Here is a 25,061-nt window from a genome sequence, read left to right as displayed (position 1 = left end):
TTGATTGTTGTAATGAATTTGTGCTATAACTTAAGTCAAACTTGAATGTCTCTTCCTGTCCAAAAAAATTGTTTAGCAAGAATACCTGCCAGAGGTATTGACCTGCTGTCAAGTGTACAATATTTCTTACCTTTCTGTTTTTATTTTGTATTGGCATGTAGTCGATTAATAATGTTGTGATAGTTTCAGGTGGGCAGCAAAGGGACGCAGCCATGCATACATGCGTATGTATCCATTCTGCTCTAGACTCTTCTGTCTTCTTTTTAATAATTGTAAATCTAGCACAAAACTTTCTTCTGATCTAATGAAATAGAGTTTATTCTGTGGCTGTTCCCCTAGTATCCAGAGGGAGAAAGAACCTCAGAAAAACTTTATAAATTGTGGTGTCATTTACTCTTTTGTATGACTGGTAATTTGAGAGCTCTCGATGATGACAACTGTTGGCTAAGCCTGAGGCCTTGCTTTTAATTGGAAAATTAAAATTCACATTTAAGAGATTTTTTGAACAAATTTTTTCCTTCCTGAGTATTACCTACTTTAGTCAAGGCAAAAGGCCTGTCCTTGATCAACCACTAAAATGACTATTCTTTTCAGTCAGAGAAAGAAGAAACTAGGATAGGAAAAAAAAACGGATCTAGTATGTGTGCTGTCATTAAGGACCTCTACACTGAAGGCAAATAACAACGTTATACCCTGAAGGGCATGTTCACCAAAAGTAACTCTTTTTTGTCCTTTAACAGTTTTAGGTAATATTGTCGTGATTTATATACATATTATGTAATCTTTTCTTACAGAAGAAGGTTCTGTTGGTGTAAAACCGCACTGTCCAACATGCAGACCACAAAGTCACATGTGCCTATTAAAATATAATCAAAATTTAAAACTCAGATGCTCAGTAGCCATATGTGGCAAGTGGTCAGCACAGATGCAGAACATTTCCACTACTGCAGAAAGTTCCAGCATGGACAGTGCTGCTCTAGAATCAAATTATTCAGCAAAATGTATATGAAGACACTTTGTAGATACTTTTAGTTTGTTCTCCATCTATCTGACATTGTTGTCTGTCTTTTTTGAACAAGAGAATGGAATAAATTTAAGGAAGCCCCATTCATGCCACTTCCCCCTAAAATATGTGGCTACAGTATGTTTCTCTAAAACTGTTTCTGGCCTGTTTGAAATTAAGAAAATATCACAGTTTACTTGATAGCAAATGTCAGACCATCTTCCCTGTATATTTACAGCATGTGAATTCAGGCTAATTTAAGCATAAAACAAACATTATTTGATAATTCAGAGAGGAAATCAATGAAAATTTTAAAGGAATTAGCCTTAAACTATATAATCTAAATTAGACTGAATTCATCTTAAAATTTCAATAAGAACACTAATATTAATGTTATTCCTCAGTGTGTATATATTTGAATAATATTTCCTCATGTTTAACAACACTGATTTAGTCCAGATGATTTTTGACTTCAAGACACAGAGACACTCATTTGCTCATGTTTCTGTCCTTCTTTTCCTCAGTGCTGATTCCTCCCACCCCTCCTGAATTGGTCACATCCTTGGTTCTTATTGCTTTCTATAACATTTCAATTAAACTTATCCCAGAATGCTCTAATACTGAGAGATTTTTGTTTCTGGGGACCATCCAGAAGTGTGTATGACACAGCTTACACAGGTGGTTATAAGCTGTACTTACTACAAACAAGAGAAGTGACAAGTTGCATTTGCCTCACATCCCAAATAGAATTTTTCTTGGCACAGACTCACTGAAATCTGATACAGATTGGTATTAGCATCATGTTTCCAGTATTCTCAACTGACTTTCCTTTGAATCCTCACACTTTTGATTTTTATTTTATTAAAAGAGCTTACTGTCAGCTTCAGAATTTCTAAACCATGCAGTATCTGTGAAACACAACAAAACGAGATTTTCAAATGATGCTGGTAATTTTCAAGAAGGTGTAAAGGACCCAGAAGGCTAGAAAAATTTCAAGATGAAAAAGCACCTTATTTCAGAAACTTTCATAAGGTAACCGAATTGTACAGTGGAGACACAGCAGCACACAGTGGCATTATCTTTCATGATGAACCATCAAAGACATCTGTCTGTGAGTCAGGGCTCAACTTCTGCTTAAGAAGGAGGAGGAGGCAGGAGACAAGACGGTGGAGTAGGACATGAGCTCACCTCCTCGCACAAAAACACCAGAATTACAACTGATTGCTGAATAGCCATTGACAAAAAAGGACTCAAAGCCACCAAAAAAGATATTCTACACCCAAAGAAGTCACAGTGAGATGGTAGGAATGCTTCTGTTTTATAATCAACTCCCATATCTGGTGGGAGGGTGACCCACAAACTAGAAAATAAACATATCACAGAGACTCTCCCGTAAGAAGTGAGAGTTCTGAGCCCCACATCAGGCTCCCCAGCCTGGGGGTCTGCAATCAGGAGAAAGAGCCTCCAGAGCGTTTGGCTTTGAAAACCAGTCGGGCTTGACTGTAGGAGCTCCACAGGACTGAGGGGAACAAGAGACCCCACTCTTGGAGGGTGCACACGAGGTTTCATATGCACTGGGACCCAGGGCAAAGCAGTGACTCCATAGGAGTATGGGCTAGACCTACCTTTGGGTCTTAAGAGGGGGTCCTGGGGAGGTGGGGGTCAGCTGTGGCTCACTGTAGGGGCAAGGACAGTGGTAGTGAACACCCCAGGGAAGGCTCATTATTGTGAGCTCTCCCAGAGGTGGCCATTTTGGCACCTGGCTCCACCCATAAACACATCACTTGACACAGCCCTGCCTATCAGAGGGATAAATCCCAGCTCTACCCACCAGTGGGCAAGTACCAGTCCCTGGACCAAACTCACCCACCAAGGGGAAGGCACCAGAACCAAGGAGAATTATAGTCCTGCAGCTTGGAAAATAGAGACCACAGATGCACAAAATTAGATACAATGAGATGGCAGAGAAATATGTTCTAGATGAAGGAATAAGATGATAAAACCCAAGAACAACTAAGCGGAATGAAGATAAGCAATCTCCTGGAAGAAAAATTTAGAGTAATAATAGTGAAGATCCAAGATCTCAGGAAAAGAATGAAGGCATAGACTGAGGGGATACAATAAAGAGCTAGATGCTTTAAAGAACAGAGATGAACAATAACTGACATGAAAAATACAGTAGATGGAATCAATAGTAGAATAAATGAGGCAGATGAAAAAATGAGCTGGACACCAGATTGCTGGAAATCACTGCTGTGGAACAGAATTAAGAAAAGAAATGTGGACAGTCCAAGAGACTTCTGGGACAGCATTAAATGTACCAGCGTTTGCATTATAGGGGTCCCAGAAGGAGAAGAAAGGGCCTGAGAAAGTATTTGAAGAGATAATCGCCAAAAAATTCCCTAAGGAGAGGAAACGCACACTCAAGTCCAAGAAGTGCGGACTCTCATACAGGAAAATCCAATGAGGAACACATTAAGACACACATTAGTCAAACTGACAAAAATTAGAAAATATTAAAAGCAACTAGGGAATTCCTGTCTGGTTATCAGCTGATTTTTTTTTTTTTTTTAAGCAGAAACTCTGCAGGCCAGAAGGGAGTGGCATGATATATTTAAAGTGACAAAGGGAAAAACACACAACCAAGAATACTCTACCCAGAAAGGCTCTTGCTTAGCTTTGACAGAGAAATCAAAAGCTTTACAGACAAGCAAAAGCTAAAAGAACTCAGCACACCCAATTCATCTTTACAACAAATAGGAAAGGAACTTTTCTAGACAGAAAAGTTAAGGCCACAACTGAAAATGAGAAAATTACTAATGGGAAAGTTCACTGGGAAAGGCAACCACACAGTGAAAGTAGGAAATCAATCGCACACAAATATCAAGACCAGCAATGGTGAGGAGAGTACACATGCATTTGAAATTAAGAGGCTGGCAACTTAATCTTATACATATATATATATATATATATATATATATAGACTGCTATATCAAAACCTCATGGTAATTGCAAGCCAAAAACTTATAAGATACACGCTCACAAAAAGAAAAAGTAACCCAAACCCAACACCAAAGATATTCATCAGGTCACAAGGGAAGGGAAGAAAAAAGACCTACAAAAACAAATCCAAAACAATTAACAAAATGGCCTTAAGAACATATATATTGATAATTACCTTAAATGTAAACAGGTTAAATGCTTCATTCAGAAGACACAGATTGGCTGAATGGATATAGAAACAAGACACACACACATATATGCTGTCCTCAAGAGACCCACCTCAGATCTAATGACACATACAAACTGAAAGGGGATGGAGAAAGGTATTCCATACAAATGAAAATCAAAGAAAGCTGGAATAGCAATACTCATATCAGGCAAAATCAACTTTAAAATAAAAAATGTTACCAGAGACAAAAAAGGACAGTACAAAATAATCAGGATTAATCCAAGAAGATATAACAATTGTAAACATGCACCCAGCATAGCATTTGTCTTACACATTGAGGAACAGTCATAAAAGGAGAAATGGACAGTAACACAACAACAGTGGGGGACTTTAACACCCCACTTACATCGACGGACAGATCCACACAGAAAATCGATAAGGAAACAGGCCTTAAATGACACATTAGGCCAAATGGACACCACATTACAGAACCTAGGGGACACAGAAAAAGCAATTTTAAGAAGGAAGTTTATAGTAAGACAATCTTACTTCAGAAAACAAGAAAAATCTCAAGTAAACAGTGTAATCTTACAGCTAAAGCAACTAGAGAAAGAAAAACAAAACTCAAAATTAGTAGAAGAAATCATAAAGATCGGAGCAGAAATAAATGGAGACAATGAAAACAGTAGAAAAGATCAGTGAAACTAAAAGTTGGTTCTTTGATTAACCTTTACCAGACACATTAAGGAAAAGAAAGGGAGAGGGCTCAAATCAATAAAATTAGAAATGAAAAACTAAGTTACAGTGGACATCACAGAAATACAAAGGATCACAAGAGACTACCGTAAGCAACTATATGCCAATGAAAGAGACAACTTGGGAGAAGTGGACAGATTCTTAGAAACGTACAACCTTCCAAGACTGAACCAGAAGAAATGTGAACAGGCCTATCCTAAATACTAAAAGTGACACTGTGATTTAAAAAATTCCAATAAACAAAAGTCTAGGATCAGATGGCTTCACAGGTGAATTCTATCAAACACTTAGAGACGACTTAATATCTATTCTTCTGAAACTATTACAAAATATTAAAAAGTAAGGAACACCACTAAACTCAGTCGAAAAAGCCACAATCACCCTGATGCCAAAACCAGATAAAGATACCACAAAAAAAGAAAATTACAGGCCACTATCACTAATGAACACAGATGCAAAAATTCTCAACAAAATACTAGCAAACTGAATCCAATAATACATTAAAAGGATCCCTAACCATGGTCACGTGGGATTTAGCCAGGGATGCAAGGATTTTTCGGTATCTGCAAATCAGTGTGATACGCCACATTAACGCATTGAAGAATAAAAACCCTATGATCATCTCAATAGATTCAGAAAAAGCTTTTGATAAAATTTAACATTCATTTATGATTAAAAAAATAAAGCTCTCCAGAAAGTGGGCATAGAGGGAACCTATATCAACATAATAAAGGCTACATACAACAAACCCACCGCTAACATTACACTCAACAGTGAAAAGCTGAAAGCATTTCCTCTAAGATCAGGAACAAGATGTCCACTCTCACGACTTTTATTCAACATAGTTTTAGAAGTCTTAAGCCACAGCAATCAGAAGGAAAAAAAAATAAAGGGTTCCAAAAGAAGTGTCTGTTCTGAGATGATATGATATAATACCATACATAGGAAATCCTAAAGACATTACCAGAAAACCACTAGAGCTAATCAGTGAATCTGGTAAAGTTGTAAGATACAAAATTAAGACACAGAAATTTCTGGGATTTCTGTATACTAACAATGAAAGGTCAGAAAGAGAAATTAAGGAAACAGTCCCATGTACCGTCAACATCAAAAAGAACAAAATACCTAGGAATAAACCTGCCCAAGAAGGCAAAAGATCTGTACTCAGAAAACTGTAAGACTGATGAAAGAAATCAAAGATGACACAGGGAGATACGCCATGGTCTTGTATTGTAAGAATCAATATAAAAACGACTCTACTACCCAAAGCAATGAATAGATTCAGTGCAATCCGTATCAAATAACCAATAGCATTTTTCACAGAACTAGAACAAAAAAAGTTTACAGTTTGTATGCAAACACAAAAGACTCCGGATAGCCAAAGCAGTCTTGAGAAAGGAAAAAAACAGAGCTGGAGGAATCAGGTTCCCTGACTTCAGACTGTACCTCAACTACAGTAATCAAAATAGTATGGTACTGGCACAAAAACAGAAATATAGATCAATTGGAACAAGATAGGAAGTCCAGAGATAAGCCCACAGACGTATGGTCAACTAATCAGTGACAAAGGAGGCAAGACTATACAGTGGAGAAAAGACAGTCTCTTCAATAAGTGATGCTGAGAAAACGACAGCTACGTGTAAAAGAATGAAACTAGAAGATTTTCTAACATTATACACAAAAATAAAATGGATTAATGACCTAAATGTAGGGTTAGATATTATAAAACTCTTAAGAGGAAAACACAGAACACTCTGGCATAAACTGAAACAATATCTTTTTGGATCCACCTCCTATAATAATGAAAATAAAAACAAAAACAAATGGGACCTAATTAAACTTAAAAGCTTTTGCATAGCAAAGGAAACCATAAACAAACCAAAAAAAACAACCCACAGAATGGGAGAAAATATTTGCAAATGAAGCCACCGACAAGGGACTAATCTCCAAAGTATATAAATAGCTCATGTAGCTCAATAACAAAACACCAAACAACCCAATCAAAAGCTTGGCAGTAAATCTAAACAGGCATTTCTCCAAAACAGACATACAGATGGCCAAAATGCACATGAAAATATGCTCAACATCACTATTAGAGAAATGCAAACCAAAACAATGAAGCGGTATTACTTCACACCAGTCAGAACGGCCATCGTCAAAGTCTACAACGGTAAATGCTAGAGAGAGGGTGTGGAGAAAAGGGATCCCTCTTACACTCTTGCTGAGAATGTAAATTGGTACAGCCACTGTGGAGAACTAACTAAAAATAGAACTACCATATATATGATCTAGCAGTCCCACTCCTGTACATAATATCCAGAGAAAGGCATAGTTTGAAAATATACGTGCACCCCAGTGTTCACTGCAGCACTGTTTACAATAGCCAAGACATGGAAGCAACCTAGATATCCACTGATAGAAGAATGGATAAAGAAGATGTAGTATATATATACAGTGGAATATCATTAAGCCATAAAAAAGAATGAAATAATGCTATTTGCAGGAACATGTACAGACCTAGAGATCATTATACTAGGTGATGTAAGTCAGATAGGTATCTGCCATGTATCACTTACATGTGGAATAAAAAAAAAATACTAAATACAAAACAGAAGTAGAGTCAAATACATAGAAGACAAACTTATGCTTACTAAAGGGGAAAGTAGAGAGAGGGATAAATGAGTTTGGGATGAACAGATACACACTATTATATATAAAATAGATCACCACCAAGGACCTACTGTGTAGCACACTATACTCAGTATTTTGTAATAACCTATAAGAGAAAAGAATCTGAAAAAATATATATGTATGTATAACTGAATCACTTTGCTGTACACCTGAAACTAACACAATATTGTTAATCAGCTATACTTCAATAATAAATACATAATAACCTTACTGTTAGCTTTAAAACATATATGATAGGGTGTGGTTCTCTTTTTGTTTGCCGTTAATAACAATTAAGGGCACTATTTTATCTTGAATGGTTCATAGTGTGACTAGTTTTAGTTGAGTGATACACATTTATTTATTAAATGGGAATGGAAATGTGTAAAACTATTGCTTTTACATGCTTAAAAGTCTGCTTGGCTAGTATTTTGCTTTTGTGCTTTTTGGATTTGTAATTGTTAACGTTGTTAGTCACACTCGGTGGTGTCCGACTCTTTGCAACCCCATGGACTGTAGCCTGCCAGGCTCCTCTGTCCATGGAATTCTCCAGGCAAGAATACTGGAGTGGGTTGCCAGGTTAGTTTCCATTTAAAAAGGAACAGTGATGGTGAGAAACATAACTGACATTTGAAATCACGTAATTGAAAGGGTGTATATTGTGAGGCTAACCAGTCCATTCTAAAGGAGATCAGCCCTGGGATTTCTTTGGAAGGACTGATGCTAAAGCTGAAATTCCAATACTTTGGCCACCTCATGCGAAGAGTTGACTCATTGGAAAAGACTCTGATGCTGGGAGGGATTGGGGGCAGGAGGAGAAGGGGATGACAGAGGATGAGATGGCTGGATTGCATCACCGACTCGATGGACGTGAGTCTGGGTGAACTCCGGGAGTTGGTGATGGACAGGGAGACCTGGCGTGCTGCGATTCATGGGGTCGCAAAGAGTCTGACACGACTGAGCGACTGAACTGAACTGAAAATAACATCAGGTCTGAATCGTAACAAAAATATCATCCAAAAGGAAAGAAAATGTAGTTTAATATTACTAATACTGTAAATCAAAGAATCCTAAATAAAATGTTAGCAAGTAGAATCCAGGACTGTCCTAAAACAATATATATAGAGATCAAGTAGGATTTAGACCAATAATGCAAGACTGATTTAATATTATAAAGTATAATTTATTGGGAGAAGAAAAATCAAAATGCCAAAATAGGTTTTGGTAAAATTCCAAATTCATAACTGATTAAAAGCAGCAAAAGCCCTTTTATCATAGGAATAAACATGTTCTTAACCTGTTGAAGATTATCCATTGAAAGCTATCAGTGATCATCCAGTTAAGAGTGAAGCACTGATGACTTTCCATTACAGTCAGGAATCAGCCAGGAGAACTACTGCTGTGGGACAAGGCAGTAGATAAGGAAGAGAAATAAGAATAAGTAATGACGAGGAAAGACTAAATTCTTACATACCTAGAACATTTCAAAAGAATCAGCTGGAAATTATGAAAGAATGTTTAATACTAGCTATCTCTGGAATACAGGACTGGGCAGGAGACCTGCTTTTTCTAGCACTCAACTTACAAAAATAAACACAGGTATTAATTTAATAAATAAGTTCTTAATCTGGAGCCAAAAAAGTTTAGTAAGATGGCCAAATAGAAAACAGGCAAAAAAAAAAAAAAATTAACCTTCTTATGCATAGCAAAAGATCCTATTCACAGTTGTATTCAAAAACTCTAAAGTACTTCAAGATAAATTTATTGAGAAATATGCAAGATGAAAAAATTGTAAAACTTTATAGAAGGACAGAAAAGGCCAGAATAAACAGCTGTGTCATATTCTTGGATGGGAAGACCCAATATGGTAGAGATGTCAGTTTCCCCCCAAATTACTCCCAAAATTCTGATTAGTTCAGAATTTCTTCTACAAGCAGATATTCTTAAGAGGAACTAATATGTTTTAAAAATAACGGAGCAGGACAGAGATAATGTAACTAGTGTCCTAGAGGCACTAATTTAACAGGTACAAGTTTAGAAAATATGTATATGGGAATTTACTATATGGCAAAGAAGATACTTCAAATTAGTGGAGAAAATAAAGAATTAGTTGTATAAGTGAAAATTTATTGGGAAACATTAATTTCATTCCTAATGTACATGTTTTCCCATTAACTTGAGGCTTTGAGATTTAGTGTGAAAAGTAAAAAAGGACATCATAAGAAAACATCTTTATAATTGTAGGAGAGCACTTTCTAAGTATATCACCAAGGCTAGAAATTAATAAATTTAACTGTATAATGGTAAAAGATGCCATAAGCAAAGTGGAAAAGGAGTTAATAAACTTGAAATTAATATTTGTAACATATATATGTATATGTATATATATATATATATATAAGTACTTGGGCAAATACATGAATAAGAAAGAAATGCAAGACTTTCCTGATGGTCCAGTAGTTAAAAATCTTCCTGCCAATACTTGGGACACAGATTCGATCCCTGGCCTGGGAAGATACCACATTCCACGGGGCAGCTAAGCCTGTGCACCACAGCTAAGCCTGCACTCTGGAGCTCGTACTCTGCAACAAGAGAAGCCACCACAGTGAGAGGCGTGCGTGCCACAACTAGACAAAGCCCCAGTGCAGTCAAAAATAAATTTCAAAAAAAAGAGAAAGAAATGCACGTGGTCAGTTTAACATCTGGAAAAATACTAAGTCTTAATTATATTCAGGAAAGTGTAAGTAAAGCAAAATTGGTCAAGATGATAAATACAGATTACATGCAGTATTAGCGAACGTTTCCTAAAGAGGGAACTCATATACTGGTGTTAGGATCAACAGCTGATCACAACAGTTTGATCCTACAGTTGTTGATTCTACAACTGACCAATAGCTAGGCCACAGAAAGAAAGCTACAAAATACTGTAGAGTCAAACACTATCTATGGAAGTATGTATATAGAATTATCCCATGAATTCTTCCATTTGTATAAGACTTAAAAATATGTGACTAAAATTCTAGAGCAGTGTGCACCTGTTCACAGTGATTATCTTAGTGGGTGGTGGGATTCAGAAAGAAATGGAGCTATTTTTCATCTCTTTTATATATTTTTAACTTATTGTATCACTTTCATGTATTTGCTTTGGGGGAGTAAAACAAAATGTGGATTATTTATGCATACTTCCAAATTACTGGCCTGTTAGATTTATGTAGTACATAAAGTGATTCAGCAACTTTAACAAACTACTTTCATTTTCTGCTCTCTATAGGATACTATTTAACAGGTCTTTTTTTAAACATTTCTTTTTTTACAAGTCTTAATTTAAATTTTTGGCTGTACCCTGCGGCATGTCGGATCTCGGTTCCTCAGCCAGGGATCAAACCTGTACCCCCTGCATTGGAAGGCAGAGTCTTAACCACTGGACCACCAGGAAAGCCCCTTTAAAAACAGTTTATATATAATTTGTTAGACTGACACTTGGAAATATTATGCCCTGACGCCTTTAAGAATCTTAAGAGTTTCAGAAGCCACCGTGGCATACACACACACACACACACACACACACATACACACTTTTCCTCATGAAATGCAATGAAGTACAAGTGAAAAAGGTAACCAGTTTCCTCAGATCCTTAGTGAAGGTAAGTAGAGAACAACAAAACTTGGCTGAGGTGTGAGTGCTGGATGCCTTGTAGACTGGTCACTGACCGTGTGACTCACATCTATATATGAGCTCTGAGGTGAAATTCACACTCATGCTGCTGCAAAATATTAAAATGGAGTACATTTCAGGGTCATTCAGACTTTTCATATAGTTAAGACATCAAAGCAACTGTCAAATCTGTGAATGTCAAGGAGATGTTTCAAACAAAGAAGTCTTTGTATGTTTATTGTAAAATTGGGGGGAAATTCAAAAGAGCACAAAAAAGGAAAGCAAACGTCCCTTATAAGCCTATTTCCAGAAATACCATGGTTATGAATATTTTAAAATCTCATTTAAAAACCTTTATAAAAAGGCAGCAGTTGAAGCTTTAGGAATGATTGTGAGTTGTCACTTTTTAACCCATAGAAACCTTGACAGACAGGCCTTAATTTTCCAGATGAGCTAAAGAAGCTTTCTAAAATTCATAGGAAGATAACTGTGGTAGTAGGGGTAGTTTTCCACAAACCTGGCGAGGATTTACAGTGTCATTTATTGAAACTCCTGGAGGCTGGCCCTGGCACAGCAGTCTACTGACCATCGTCTGGGTTTAGCCGCAGGTGTGGGCTTCCTGTGGCGGTTCCAGGGAGAGTTGAGAGAACACAGAGAGGGCTCCTAGAAGCAATTGGGTCACCCTTTTTAAAACTGAGTGTTGTACATGCCAGGCTCAGCTGGTACTGAATTGTCTAATGGGCATTTCATGTCTTCTGTTTCATTTCGGTATATTGTGTATGGCCTCACTTGAAATGGAGGGAACTCTGTACTATTTTGTGCATAAGTTGGCCGTGGGACCACTTCCTTGTCGGTTACCCCATAAGTTTAAGCCTCTCAAAAATTCAAGAGGAATAAAAACACAAAGGAAGAAAATCTTGGAAAGCAAAAAGATGCTGGCGGAGGTTGAAATTATGTCAGGGAGAAGAGAAGGCCCGGAAGGTTGCTGGAGGGAGGGGCTCTGTTTCAGATAAGGAGCAGCTGATGCAGGGCCGAGGCCAGTTGCAGAGGAGGCTCAGGGTGTGCGAGTGGGAAGCGGGCTTGGCCTCCCGGTGGAGGGGGGCTGCCCTGTGGCTGCAGAGGCACCGCCAGTGTGGCAAGGAGGGAAAAACAGGGCAGTCCAGAAGACCTATGCATTTTACATTTTGGTCTCAAAAATGCAAATGAGTTGCTGGGAACCGATATATTCTTTCACTAATCTCAACATTCAGAAGGGTATCAAATTCCTGAAATTAGAGGTTCTAAATAATTATCATAAGACTTTTACAGTGCCTACCTACGAACTCACTAGTATCTCCCTCTGAACAACTGCATGCTTCCATACAGGAAAGTGGTTCCGTGCAGGTTAAATATAGGGGAAAATGCTGCCCCACCATCAAGTTGATTTCTCAGTGTTGCGTGGCTGGGGAGACCTAGAGAAGGGTGTCTTGCTAGCAAATCATAAAAGCACCTGGTTAATATGGGATAGAGAAGCTGAGTAACCAGGCATCTCAGAGTCATCATTCTTGCCTTCTCTCTTTGTTCATGAAAGTTTTAGGCAGATACTGATTTTCATTTATTTTTTTTTAAAAACTTTTTATTTTAAATGCTGGTAAAATATACATAAAATTTACCACGTTAATAAATTTTAGGTGTACAATTCAGCAGCAGCCAGTAAACTCACAATATTATGCAACCATCACCACTATTTCCAGAACTTTTAAAATCACCCCAAACAGAAAATGTACTAATTAAACAATAACTCCCCATTCCTCTCTCCCAAGCCCTGGTACCTCTGTTCTACTTTCCATGAATCGTACTATTATCCTTCTGTGACTGGTGTATTTCACTTGGCATGATGTTTTCAAGGTTTATTGTTACTGTGGCACGTATCAGAACTGCCCTCCTTTTTAAGGCTAATGCTCCATTGTACATATATATGACATTTTGTTTATCCATTAATCTGTTGATGTAAACTTGGGTTGCTTTTACCTTTTGGCTATTATGAAAAATGTTGCTGAAAACATAAAGTGTGCAAATATCTGTTTGAGTCCCTGCTTTCAGTTCTTCTGAGAATATACCTAGGAGTAGAACTGCTAGAATATGGTAATTCTTTAATTTTTTGAGGTACTGTCAGACTGTTTTCCACAGTGGCTGTACTGTTTTACATTCCTGCCAGCAATGCATGAGGATTCTAATTCTACATCTTCCAAGACAATAGAAATGAAAACAAAAATAAACAAATGGGATCCAATCAAACTTACAAACCTTTGCACAGCAAAATAAACCAGAAACAAAATGAAAAGACAATCTACAGAATGGGAGAAAATATTTCCAAACAATGTGACCGACAAGGGATTAATCTCCAAAATATACAGACAGTTTATACAACTCAACAACAAAAGCAATTCAACAGAAAAATGGGCAGACAGTGTAAATAGACACTTCTCCAAAGAAGAAACACAAATGGCCAACAGGCACATGGAAAGATATTCAACATCACTAATTATTAGAGAAATGCAAGTCAAAACTACAGTGAGGTACCACCTCACACAGGTCAGAATGGCCATCATTAGAAACCCTGCAAATAACAAATGCTGGAGAGGGTATGGAGAAAAGGGAATAATCCTCCTATACTGTTGGGAATGTAAGTTGGTGTAGCCACTAGGGAAAATAGTATGGAATATTCACAGAAAACTAAAAATAGAATTGCTGTATGGTCCAGCAATCCCACTCGTGGACACATATCCAGACAAAACTCTAATCCAAAAAGATGCGTGCACCCCTATTCACAGCAGCACTGCTCACAACAGCCAAGATGTGGAAATAACCTAAATGGTCATTGAGAGATGAATGGATGAGGAAGATGTGGTACATATACACAACAGAATACCACCTAGACATAAAAATGAATGGAATAATGCCATTTGCAGTGACATAGATGAGATCATTTTAAGTGAAGTAAGCCAGAAAGAGAAAGACAAATGATACATGGTATCACTCATGTGGAATCTAAAATAGGACACAAACGAACCTATCTGTGAAATAGACTCACAGAGCACAGACCTGTGGCTGCCAAGGGGGCGAAAGCAGGGGGAAGGATGGAGTGGGACGCTGGGGTTATCAGGTACAAAGCTATTGCATACAGAATGGATAAACACTAAGGTCCTAATGTACAGGACAGATAACTATATATTCAACACTCTATGATAAGCCATAATGGAAAAGCATTTTTAAAAAGAATATATATATATATAAAACTGAATCACTTTGTTATACAGCAGAAATTAATACAACATTGCAAATCAACTATACTTCAATTTAAAAGAAAAAAGAATGCATGGGGGAGGGTTCCAACTCAAGACGGTGACACAGGAAGATCCTGAGCTTACCTCCTTCCATGGATGCACAAATCTCCAGCTACGTATGGAACAATTTGCTTTGAAAAAACCCTAAAAACTAACAGAGACTCCTGCAGGTTGGGCAAGTAAGAAAGAAACCAGATTGTAGTGGGTAGGAGAGGCTGAGACATAATCTCACCATAAGCCCTCACCCAGAGCTTCTTTCTAAGGAGGGAAGGGTTTGAAACCCACCCAGGCACCCCAACTTTTAAGGCCCACACCTGGGAGGTGAGGCCTCAAAATACCTAGCTTTGAACACTAGCAGGGCTTGCATCCACCAGGCCCACGAGACGTGGAAGTGGCTCCTAAAGGGCTCAGGCACAGGCTCTCATCTTAGGGCTCCACGCTGAAGCAGCCATTTGAAAAGCACCAGACTTGCCTCTGAAGCTTATCTGCTGGTCTTAAAGCATCAGCCTGAGAGGCAGGGGCCTGCTGGGATTCCCCCTAGGGATGGAGGCTGGAAGGTACCCCCTTCATGCTCTTCTGCCTTGGTGAACCCTGCAGATGCCGTGTTTTGTATGTGGTTTTTGTTTGTTTGGGGGGTGCCATCTTTATAGTCTGTTTCTGTTGGGCTCCAGCCAGCAGGCACCATCTTGAGGCTGTCCTCTGCCACTCTCCAGAGCACCAGCATCTCTTGGAGGGGACTTTTACATGTGTCAGCTCCCACCCAGGGATGCCCCTTGATCACCTGGCATGCATTCCTGGGCCCCGTGAGACTATTAACAGTGGAGAGACAGTTCTTGGCCAACTGCCATCCCCACAGCATTGCACAGAAACAGAAAACAGACTGAAATTCACCCAGTCTTGAGACTGCTTGTGCGGGAGCCTTGGCCTGAGGGGCAGGCTTCCAATCTGGCACAGTCCTAGGGGTCGACAGAGTTGCTCTCAGGGAATGGAGGCCAGTGGATACAACCTTTGTGCTCACCTTCAGCCTTGCCCTAGCTCACCAGTATCTTCCAGCAAGAGGCTTACACCCTTATCTGGCCCTCAGGTTTTTGTAGGTGCTTTCAGGGGACACCTTTATATCACCTGACGCTGGTGGCCAGCAGGGGTCATGCTCACAGGTCCCACAGGACTGTAACCAATGGAGCAACAGCTCTTAAACAACCATCCCCCTCTAGGCACAAGAAGCAACGGACTAGGAGCTCAGCCTTTCTTTGAAAAAGGCCTATTAGCACATCATCATAGCTGCAGCATATGAAGGGTAGGCTTTTAATTAAACACACATCTAAGGCTCACAATAATCCTTGCCAGAGACTGTGGACGGTGAGTGAGGTCTTCTCTTGCCGTGCCCCACAGCTCCAGTATCTCCTGGAGGGCAGCTTTCACACACATCTGCTGCTCCTTTTTTTATGGCTGCAGCCTATGGGATGCCCCTTGATTGCCTGTCACAGAGGCCCGGGGAGGGGGGCAGGGAGGGCTTGGGTTCCTTGGGCACACAGGACTGTAACAATGTAGGCCACCACCCCCAGGGCGCTTCGCAGACAGCCGACTAAAACACACCCAAGTCTTCCTGTGAAATAGGCCAATCTCCCTATCCTAGAGCTTTGGCCTGAGGGGCAGGCTTCTGGTTTGACATAACATCTAGGGGCTTACAGAAATCCTCTCAGGAAACATAGGCCATGGAGGCCATCTCATAGATCACTGGTATCTTCTAGAAAAGTTTATACCCTCATCTGGACCCCAATTTTTTGGACTCTGGTGGGAGGGACACCTCTGGATCCCATAGGACTGTATACATTTGCATGCTTTAAAATCTGCTGCCTGAGATTCTTCCCTTTGGGAAAAATGACAGGTCTTGGCATACCGTCAACTCCTGAGAACTATTAACAATAAAATAGGCAGCTGTTTAGACAATCAGAAAGCTCTGAGAGACAGCCAACAGTTAGAGCATGGTTAGGCAGTAAGGTTCATCTCCTACACAAAATCCACTCCTTCAAGACTGGGGAGTTGGCTCTTGTATCTAATGCATAGAGTCAAGCCAAAGGACTATGGTCCAAATGAAAGAACAAGATAAAGCCTCATTAAAAAAAAAAAAAAAAAAACACCTTAAATAAACAGATAAGTAGTTGACCTGATAGAGTTCAAAATAATTGTCATAAAGGGGAAGAATGGGTGAACAAACAGAACTTCAACAAAGAGAAAATACAAGTACCAAGTATTGAAGTTGCAGAACATTTGCATTACAGAAGTGCCAGAAGGAGTAGAGAGAGGAAGGAGCAGAGAGAGGAAGGAGCAGAAAACTTAACTTTGAAGACATAATTGCTGAAAATGCCCCTAATCTGGGGAAGAAAACTTGACATCCAGATCCAGGGAGCCCAGGGAGTTCCAAAAATACTGAACCCAAAGTAATTCACCAAGACACATTATAATTAAAATGTCAAAAGTTAAAAACAAGGAGAGAATCTTATTTTTCAGCAGACACTTTGCAGGCCAGAAAGGAGTAACACAACATACCTAAAGTGCTGAAAGAAAAGAAAATTCTATCAAGAATATTCTACCTGGCATATTTATCACTCACAATTGAAGGCAGGATAGAGTTTTCCAGACAGGCAAAAGCTAAAAGAGTTCACCACCACTAAACTGACTTTATAAGAAGTGTTAAAGAAACTTCTTTAAGATGAAAATAAGATGTTTTAATTACAAAAACATACAAAAGTGTAAATCTGTCAAAGGTAAATATATAGTAAAAGGAGTGGATTCATCACTTATAAAACTAGTATGAAGGTTAAAAGAAAGAAGTAGTAAAAATAACCATAACTGCAATAAATAACTGTTAAGGGATACACAGTATAAAAGGATGTGATTTAAAATATGGGCAATAAGAAATTTAGAATGTGTTTTAATGTATTATCAACTTAAAATAGATTGTTATAAAGTTGTAACTCTTTCATATGTAAGCCTCCTGGTAACCACAAAGTAAAAACCTATAGTAAATACACAAAAGATGAGAAAGAAATTTAAGCATACCACTAAAGAAAGCCATCAAACCACAAAGGAAGAGAGCAAGAGGAGAACAGAAGGGAACTATTATAAAACAGCCAGAAAACAATTAAGAAAATAGTAATCGGCAATACCCATCAATAATTATGGTTAATTATGTCAAAAACTAAATGTAAATGTACTAAGTTCTCCAGTCAAGAGACAGAGCAGCTGAATGGGTTAAAAAAACAAGACCCACGTATGTGCTGTCTAGAAGAGACTCACTGCAGATAATAAGGACTCAGAGTGAAAGTAGAAGGATAGAAAAATATACTCCATGCAAATGGAAAACCGAAGGAAAGCTAGGGTAGGCATCAGACGAAATGGATTTTAGAACAAAGACTGCAATAAGAGACAAAGATGGGTGTTATATAATGATAAAGGGGTCAGCCCAACAAGAGGATGTGACATTTGTAAATACTTAGGCACCCAACGCAGGAGCACATGTCTATATAATACAACTATTAACAGACTTAAAGTGAGAAACAGCAATACAATAAATAGCGGGGACTTTAATGCCCCAATTATTTCAGTGCATAGACCATCCAGACAAAAAATCCATAAGGAAACACTGGCTTTAGATGATACATTAGATCACATAAATGTAACAGACAGACATACAACATTCCATACAGAAGCAACAGAATACACATTCTTAAGGGCGTAAGGAATATTCCCCAGGTAAATCACATTTTTGGCCATAGGACAAGTTTTTTTTTTTTTTTTTTTTTTGGGCCACATCACATGGCTCGTGGGATCTTAATTCTGGACCAGGGATCAAACTGGGTCCTCAGAAGTGAAAGTGTGACTTCCTCACCACTGGACCACTAGGAAGTTCACCAAACAAGTCTTAATAAATTTAATAATGCTGGAATGCTATCAAACATCTTTCACACCCATGATGGTATGAAAATAGAAGTCAACTACAAGAAGAAAATTGGAAAAGTGACAGATGCGAAGATGAAAACCACTTGCTGCTGAACAACTGGTAGGTCAAAGAAGAAATCAAAAGAGAAATCAAACAATACTTTCAGAGAAATGAAAAAGGAAGTACAACACACCAAATTCATAGGATGCAGCAAAGGCAGTTCTAAGAGGGAATGTACATGTATGCTTAGCCATGTCTGACTCTTTGTGACCCTATGGACTGTAGCCTGTCAGGCTTCTGTGTCCATAGGATTTCCCAGGCAAGAATCCTGGAGTGGGTTGCTGTTTCCTTCTCCGGGGGATTTTCCCAACCCAGGGATCAAACCCATGTCTCCTATGTCTCCTGCACTGGTAGGCAGATTCTCTACCACTGCTCCATCTGAAAAGCTCGTTAAGGGGGAAGCTCATAGTAATAAATGCCTACCCTCAAGAAACAAGAAAAAATTTGAATAACATAGCTTTATACCTCAAGGGACTAGAAAAAGAACAAAAAATGAAATCCAGAGTTACTAGAAGGAAGGAAATAACAAAGATCAGAGCAAAAATAAATGAAATAGAGACAAAAAAGACAATAGAAAAGATCAGTAAAACTAAATGCTGATTCTCTGAAAAGACAAACTAAAGCGCCAAACCTTTAGCTGTGATTTACCAAGCAAAAAAGACCGAGGACTGGGGATTCCCGGGCAGTCCAGTGGTTAGGACTCTGTGCTTCTACCACAGGGGGCATGGGCTCAGTATCTGGCTAGGGAACTAAGATCCTGCATGCCATGTGGAGCGATCAAGTAAATAATTAAATAAAAGGCATGTTAAAACCAATTTTTAAAAAGAGGACTCGAATAGATAAAAATCAGAAATGAAAGAGGAGACATTACAACCAATACCACAGATATGCAAAGGATGATAAGGGACCACAATGAACAATTACATGACAACAAATTGTACAATACAGATGAAATGGATAAATTCCTAGAAACATAAAACCTACCAAGACTGAATTATGAAGAAACAGAAATCTCAACAGACCAATTACTAGTAAGGAAACTGAATCAGTAATCAAAGCCTCCCAACAAAGAGCATCCAGGACCAGACAGCTTCACAGGTGAATTCAACTAAACATACAGAATACATAAACATAAAGAATACAATCCTTCTCAAACTCTTCCAATAAACAGGAGAGAAAGGAACATTTCCAAACTCATTTTACAAAGTCAGCTTTACCTGATAACAAAATCACACAAGGACACAAGAAAAGAACATTAGAGGCCAATACCCCTGATGAACAAAAACACAGAAAACCTCACAAGATACTAGGATACATGATTCAACAATACATTGAAAGTATCATATACCATGATCATGTAGGATTTATTTCAGGGATGCAAAGTGATATACCACATTTACAAAATGAAGGATAAAAATCATATGATCATTTCTATAGATGAAATTAAAAATTGAGAAAATTCAACATCCACTTTTGGTAAAAATTCTTAAAGTGGGTGTAGAGGGACTATTCCTCAACATAATCGAGGTCATATATATCAGGTCTGGTTTTCCCAGGTGGCACTAGTGGTAAAGAACCCTCCTGCCAGTGCAGGAGATAGAAGAGACATGGGTTTGATCCCTGGGTTGGGACGACCCCCTGGAGGAGGGCATTGGCAACCCACTCCAGTATTCTTAACTGGAGAATCCCCATGGACAGAGGAGCCTGGCGGGCTACAGAGAATCCCCTTGGACAGAGGAGCCTGGCGGGCTACAGTTCATAGGGTCACAGAGAGTCGGACATGACTGAAGTGGCGTAGCATGCATGCACACATGCCAGGCCCACAGCCAACATCATACTCAGTGGTGCAAAGCTGAAATCGCTTCTTCTAAGATGAGGAACAAGGTAAGCATGTTCCCTTACACCACTTTTGTTCAATACAGTATTGGGAGACCTAGCCATAGCAGTTAGGCAAGAAAGAAAGGGCATCCAGATCAGAAAGGAAGATGCAAAACTGCCACTGTTTGCAGATGACATGTTATATGTATAGAAAATCCCAATGACTCCATAAAAACCAAAACCTGTTAGAATAAAGCAGATTCAGTAAGTTGTAGGATACAAAATCAATATACAAAAATCTGTTGCATTTCCATAATATGTTAATATTGAACTCTCAGAAATTAAGAAAACAATCCCAGGGCTTCCCTGGTGGCTCACTGGTACAGACTCCACCTGCCATTGCAGGAGACTGGGGTTCAATCCCTGATCTGGGAAGATCCCACATGCTGCAAAGCAAGTAAGCCCAGGAGCCAAAACTACTGAAGCCTGTGTGCCTCAGAGCGCCTGTTCCACAAGAGAAGCCACCGCAAATGAGAAGCCCATGCACTAGTCCCTGCTCGCTGCAACTAGAGAAAGTCCACGTGTGGCAGTGAAGACCCAGCACAGCCAAAAATAAATAAATAAAATCTTTTTTTAAAAAGAAAGCAATCCCATTTACAATTGCATCAAATGGAATAAAATACTTAGAAATAAATCCAACCAAGGATGTAAAAGACATGTACTTGGAAAACTATAAGACATTAGTAAAAGAAATTGAAGATGACACTAACAAATGGAAAGACATACTGTGCTCACAGACAGGAAGAATCAGTGGTTAAAATGGCCATACTACCCAAGGCAATCTGTAGAGTCAATGCGATTCCTATAAAAATACCAGTAGCACCATTCACAGAACTAGAACAAATAATTCTAAGATTTGTGTGGAGCCACAAACAACCCCAAATAGCCAAAGCACTCTTGAGCGAAAAGAAAAAGCTGGAAGTATTATGCTCCCTGACTTCAAATTATAATTCAAAGCTACGGTCATCAAAACAGTATAGTATTCACACAAAAACAGACGTACAGATCAATGGAACAGAATAGAGAACCCAGAAATAAATCATGTATACATGGGTCAGTTAATATATGACAACAGAGACAAGAATACACAATGGAGAAAGGACGGTCTCTTCAATAATGGTGTTTGGGAAACTGGACAGCCATATGTAAAAGAATGAAACTGGACCACTAACTTACACACCAGTTAATTCAAAATGGATTAAAGAATTGAACATTAAGACCTGAACCCTAAAATCCCTGGAAGAAAACATATGCAGTCAGTTCCTTGACATCAGTCTTGGTGATGGTTTTTTGGATCTGACCGCAAAAGCAAAGGCAACAAAACGAAACACGCGGGACCACATGAAAATAAAGGCTTCCGCGGGACCACATGAAAATAAAGGCTTCTGTAAAGCGAAGGACAGCATCGGCAAAATGAAAAGGCAGCCCACTGAATTTGCATCACGTATCTGATAAGGAGTTAATATCTAAAATATATTTTAAAAATTTTGCACAACTCTATAGCAGGAAAAAAAAACCTGATTATAGTCAACCCTTGAACAATGAGGGGGTTAGTTCACATGTAATTTATAGGCAGCCCTTCATATACACAGTTCTGCTTTATGGGTTCAACCAGCCACAGACCGTATAGTATTGTAGCTGCTAAGTCACTTCAGTGGTGTCCGACTGTGTGTGACCCCATAGATGGTAGCCCACCAGGCTCCCCCATCCCTGGGGTTGTCCAGGCAAGAGCACTGGAGTGGGTTGCCATTTCCTTCTCCAATGCATGAAAGTGAAAAGTGAAAGTGAAGTGGCAGTAACCCCATGGACCGCAGCTTTCCAGGCTCCTCCGTCCATGGAATTTTCGAGGCAAGAGTACTGGAGTGGGGGGCATTTGCTACTAAAAAGTGTCTGCATATAAGTGGAGTCAGCTGTAAGAAATGAGCAGATCTGAATGGACATTTTCCCAAAGACAAACAGAGGGCCAACAGGTATATGAATACGTGCTCAACATCATTAATGATCAGGGAAATAAAAGTCAAGACCACAGTGAAATACCACCTCACACCTGTAAGAGTGGCAGTCATCAAGAAGACAGCAACTAACAAGTGTTGAGGAGGGTGTGAGAAAGGGAGCACTCACTCACTGTTAGTGGGATTGTAAACTGGTGTTGCCACTACAGAAAACAGAATGGAGGCTCCTCAAAAAATTTCAAACAGAACTACCATATGATCTAGCAGCCCCACTGCTGGGTGGCTGTCCAAAGAAAACAAAAGCACTAATTTCAAAAGATAGATGCGCCTTCATGTTCATTGCAGCAGCATTTACAATAGCCAAGATAGTGTCCAGTGATGGATGAATGGGTAAAGACAATGTGATAACACACTCTCTCATACTCACTCACATGCACAATGGAATATAATTCAGTCATGAAAAAGAAATCTTGTCATTTGGGACAACATGGATGGATCTTGAGGGTACCATGCTACGTGAAGTAAGTCAGAGAAAAACAAATGCCATATGACCTCACTTCGGTTCAGTTCAGTTGCTCAGTCGTGTCCGACTCTTTGCGACCCCATAAACTGCAGCACACCAGGCCTCCCTGTCCATCATCAACTCCCGGAGTTCACTCAAACTCACATCCATCGAGTCGGTGATGCCATCCAGCCATCTCATTCTCTGTCGTCCCCTTCTCCTCCTGGCCCCAATCCCTGTCTTTTCCAATGAGTCATGACCTCACTTAATGGAATTTAAAAAACAAAAATAAGTTCATATATAAGGATAACAGATTGGTGGGTGCCAGGATCCAGGGGGCGGGGTCGGTAAAATAGGTAAAGGAAGTCAAAAAGTACAATTTTGCACTTGTAAGTCACGGGGATGTAATGAATAGCATGCTAACTACAGTTAATACTTTATTGCATATTTGGAAGTCACTAAGAATAAGTCTTATAAGCTGTCCTCAGAAGAAACAAATTTGTAACTTATGGTGACTAATGGTAACTAGATTTATTGTGATCATTTCACAATATATATAAATACTGAAGCATTATATCATACACTTGAAACCAATGTTATGGTTTTTAAAAGTATGCTTAAAAAAAAAAAAAGTACATGGGCCTTCTGGACACATGTTTGTCTGTGTAGAATCTGGCCCACTCATAAACCCTGCTAGACTTTGCCCCACTAACTTCCCTGAAGGGGCTCTTCCTTATAGTCTCTCTAATGCCAAGGTTAACTATGACCTGAAGACTCTTGAGTACAATGTTGCCTTTCCTTATATGCTGTTTGTGCTTGTGACCCAACCAACTTCTCAAACCAAGCCTCATACTGTTTTAAAGATGCATAAGGGCATTATATATGATCTAAAAAGACAAGCCAAGAAATGACTGAACAAAAGTCAGGATAGTGAGTACTTCTGGGGTGGTGAGGGAGCTGAATGGGAAAAGGCACCTAGGAAGCTCTGAACAGGGCTGGCCACCCCCTCCACAACTCTAGGGGATGCCATTCACATCAACTCTGGCTCCTCGAGTACTAGATAGTCCATATCCTTAGCAGAGTGGTGGATACAAAGGCATTCATATTTTTCTCTAAAAAAATAGTATATCAATTCTCACAGAACAATGCATTCATTTTATATGGACTTCTGAATATATTAATAATTGTGCCAGGATTCGGCAAACTTTTTCTATAAAGGGCCAGATGGTAATTATTTTAGGCTTTTCAGCAAATAGTCTGTGTCACAGCTGCTCAGGTCTGCTGCTGTAGTGTAAAAACAGCCAGAGAGTATATAAATGAGTAGGTGTGATTATATTCCAGGCTTTATTTACAGAATCAGGTGGCTGGATTTGGCCTGGGGCCAAAGTTTACTAAACCCCAGATGACACAGTTAAATGTTTGAAAGGAAAAAATACACCTATGGTCCATCTCACAGGATTTTGAGTAGAGTGTGAAACAAAGGATTCACTGGTGATATTGTAGGAAGGTCAATGATGAAGCCTTTTGTAATCTATTTTGGAATAAATTCTGACTGAAACATTTGATGTAAATTTGACTTTTTTATGAACTTGGGGTTCTGTCCTTTGTTATATAAGACATTGAGAGAACACTGCTGTTTGAACCTTGATTTCATTAGGGAACCACTTCTGTCAGAATTATTCAGATTAATTCTTTTACTAATAATAGTAAACCCAACTACAATAATATCATCTGTCATGAACTGATCATCACCAGATGTTAGACATGATGCCAGGCACATTATACATGTTACTTCTCTTCCTCACAGCAGTTCTTCAATGTAGACTTTTTTGAGGGTCTCTATTTTGCAAGAGAAAAGCTGACTCTTCTAAGGTCACATAGCTAATAAAGCTGAGATCTGAACCTGAATTGTTCACTTTCAAAGTTCATAGTCTTTTTTTTCCTACAGTACACTTCCTCTATAAAAAGCATCCCCATTTAACGCTGCCAAAATCAATTTTGGTTTAGATTGTCTTCGCAGTTTTACTGACTTAGAAGAACTTGATGAGACAGAGTTATATATGTGCCACAAGTGCAAGAAGAAACAAAAGTCCACTAAAAAGTTTTGGATTCAGAAACTACCCAAGGTAAGTGTTGCATTTCAA

The 25,061-nt window shown here is 39.0% G+C and overlaps 1 protein-coding gene across 5 annotated transcripts in view; it reads left to right on the top strand.

Annotated features, from left to right (window-relative positions):
• The window catches only part of USP3 (ubiquitin specific peptidase 3), a 102,130-nt gene that overhangs the window by 68,392 nt on the left and 8,677 nt on the right, over positions 1-25,061 (top strand). For 3 of the 5 annotated variants that reach the window (XM_061431053.1, XM_061431056.1, XM_061431052.1), the window contains one exon: positions 24,925-25,043. In XM_061431053.1, coding sequence (XP_061287037.1) covers positions 24,925-25,043 — 119 coding nt within the window. Of the gene's footprint in view, positions 1-594; positions 2,184-10,918; positions 16,723-24,924; positions 25,044-25,061 lie in introns of those variants that run through there. The other 2 variants (XM_061431055.1, XM_061431054.1) reach the window with 2 other exon arrangements.

Source organism: Bos javanicus, chromosome 10 (genome assembly GCF_032452875.1).
Source record: "Bos javanicus breed banteng chromosome 10, ARS-OSU_banteng_1.0, whole genome shotgun sequence".
NCBI lineage: Eukaryota > Metazoa > Chordata > Mammalia > Artiodactyla > Bovidae > Bos > Bos javanicus.
This window is presented reverse-complemented; position numbering and strand designations above follow the sequence as displayed.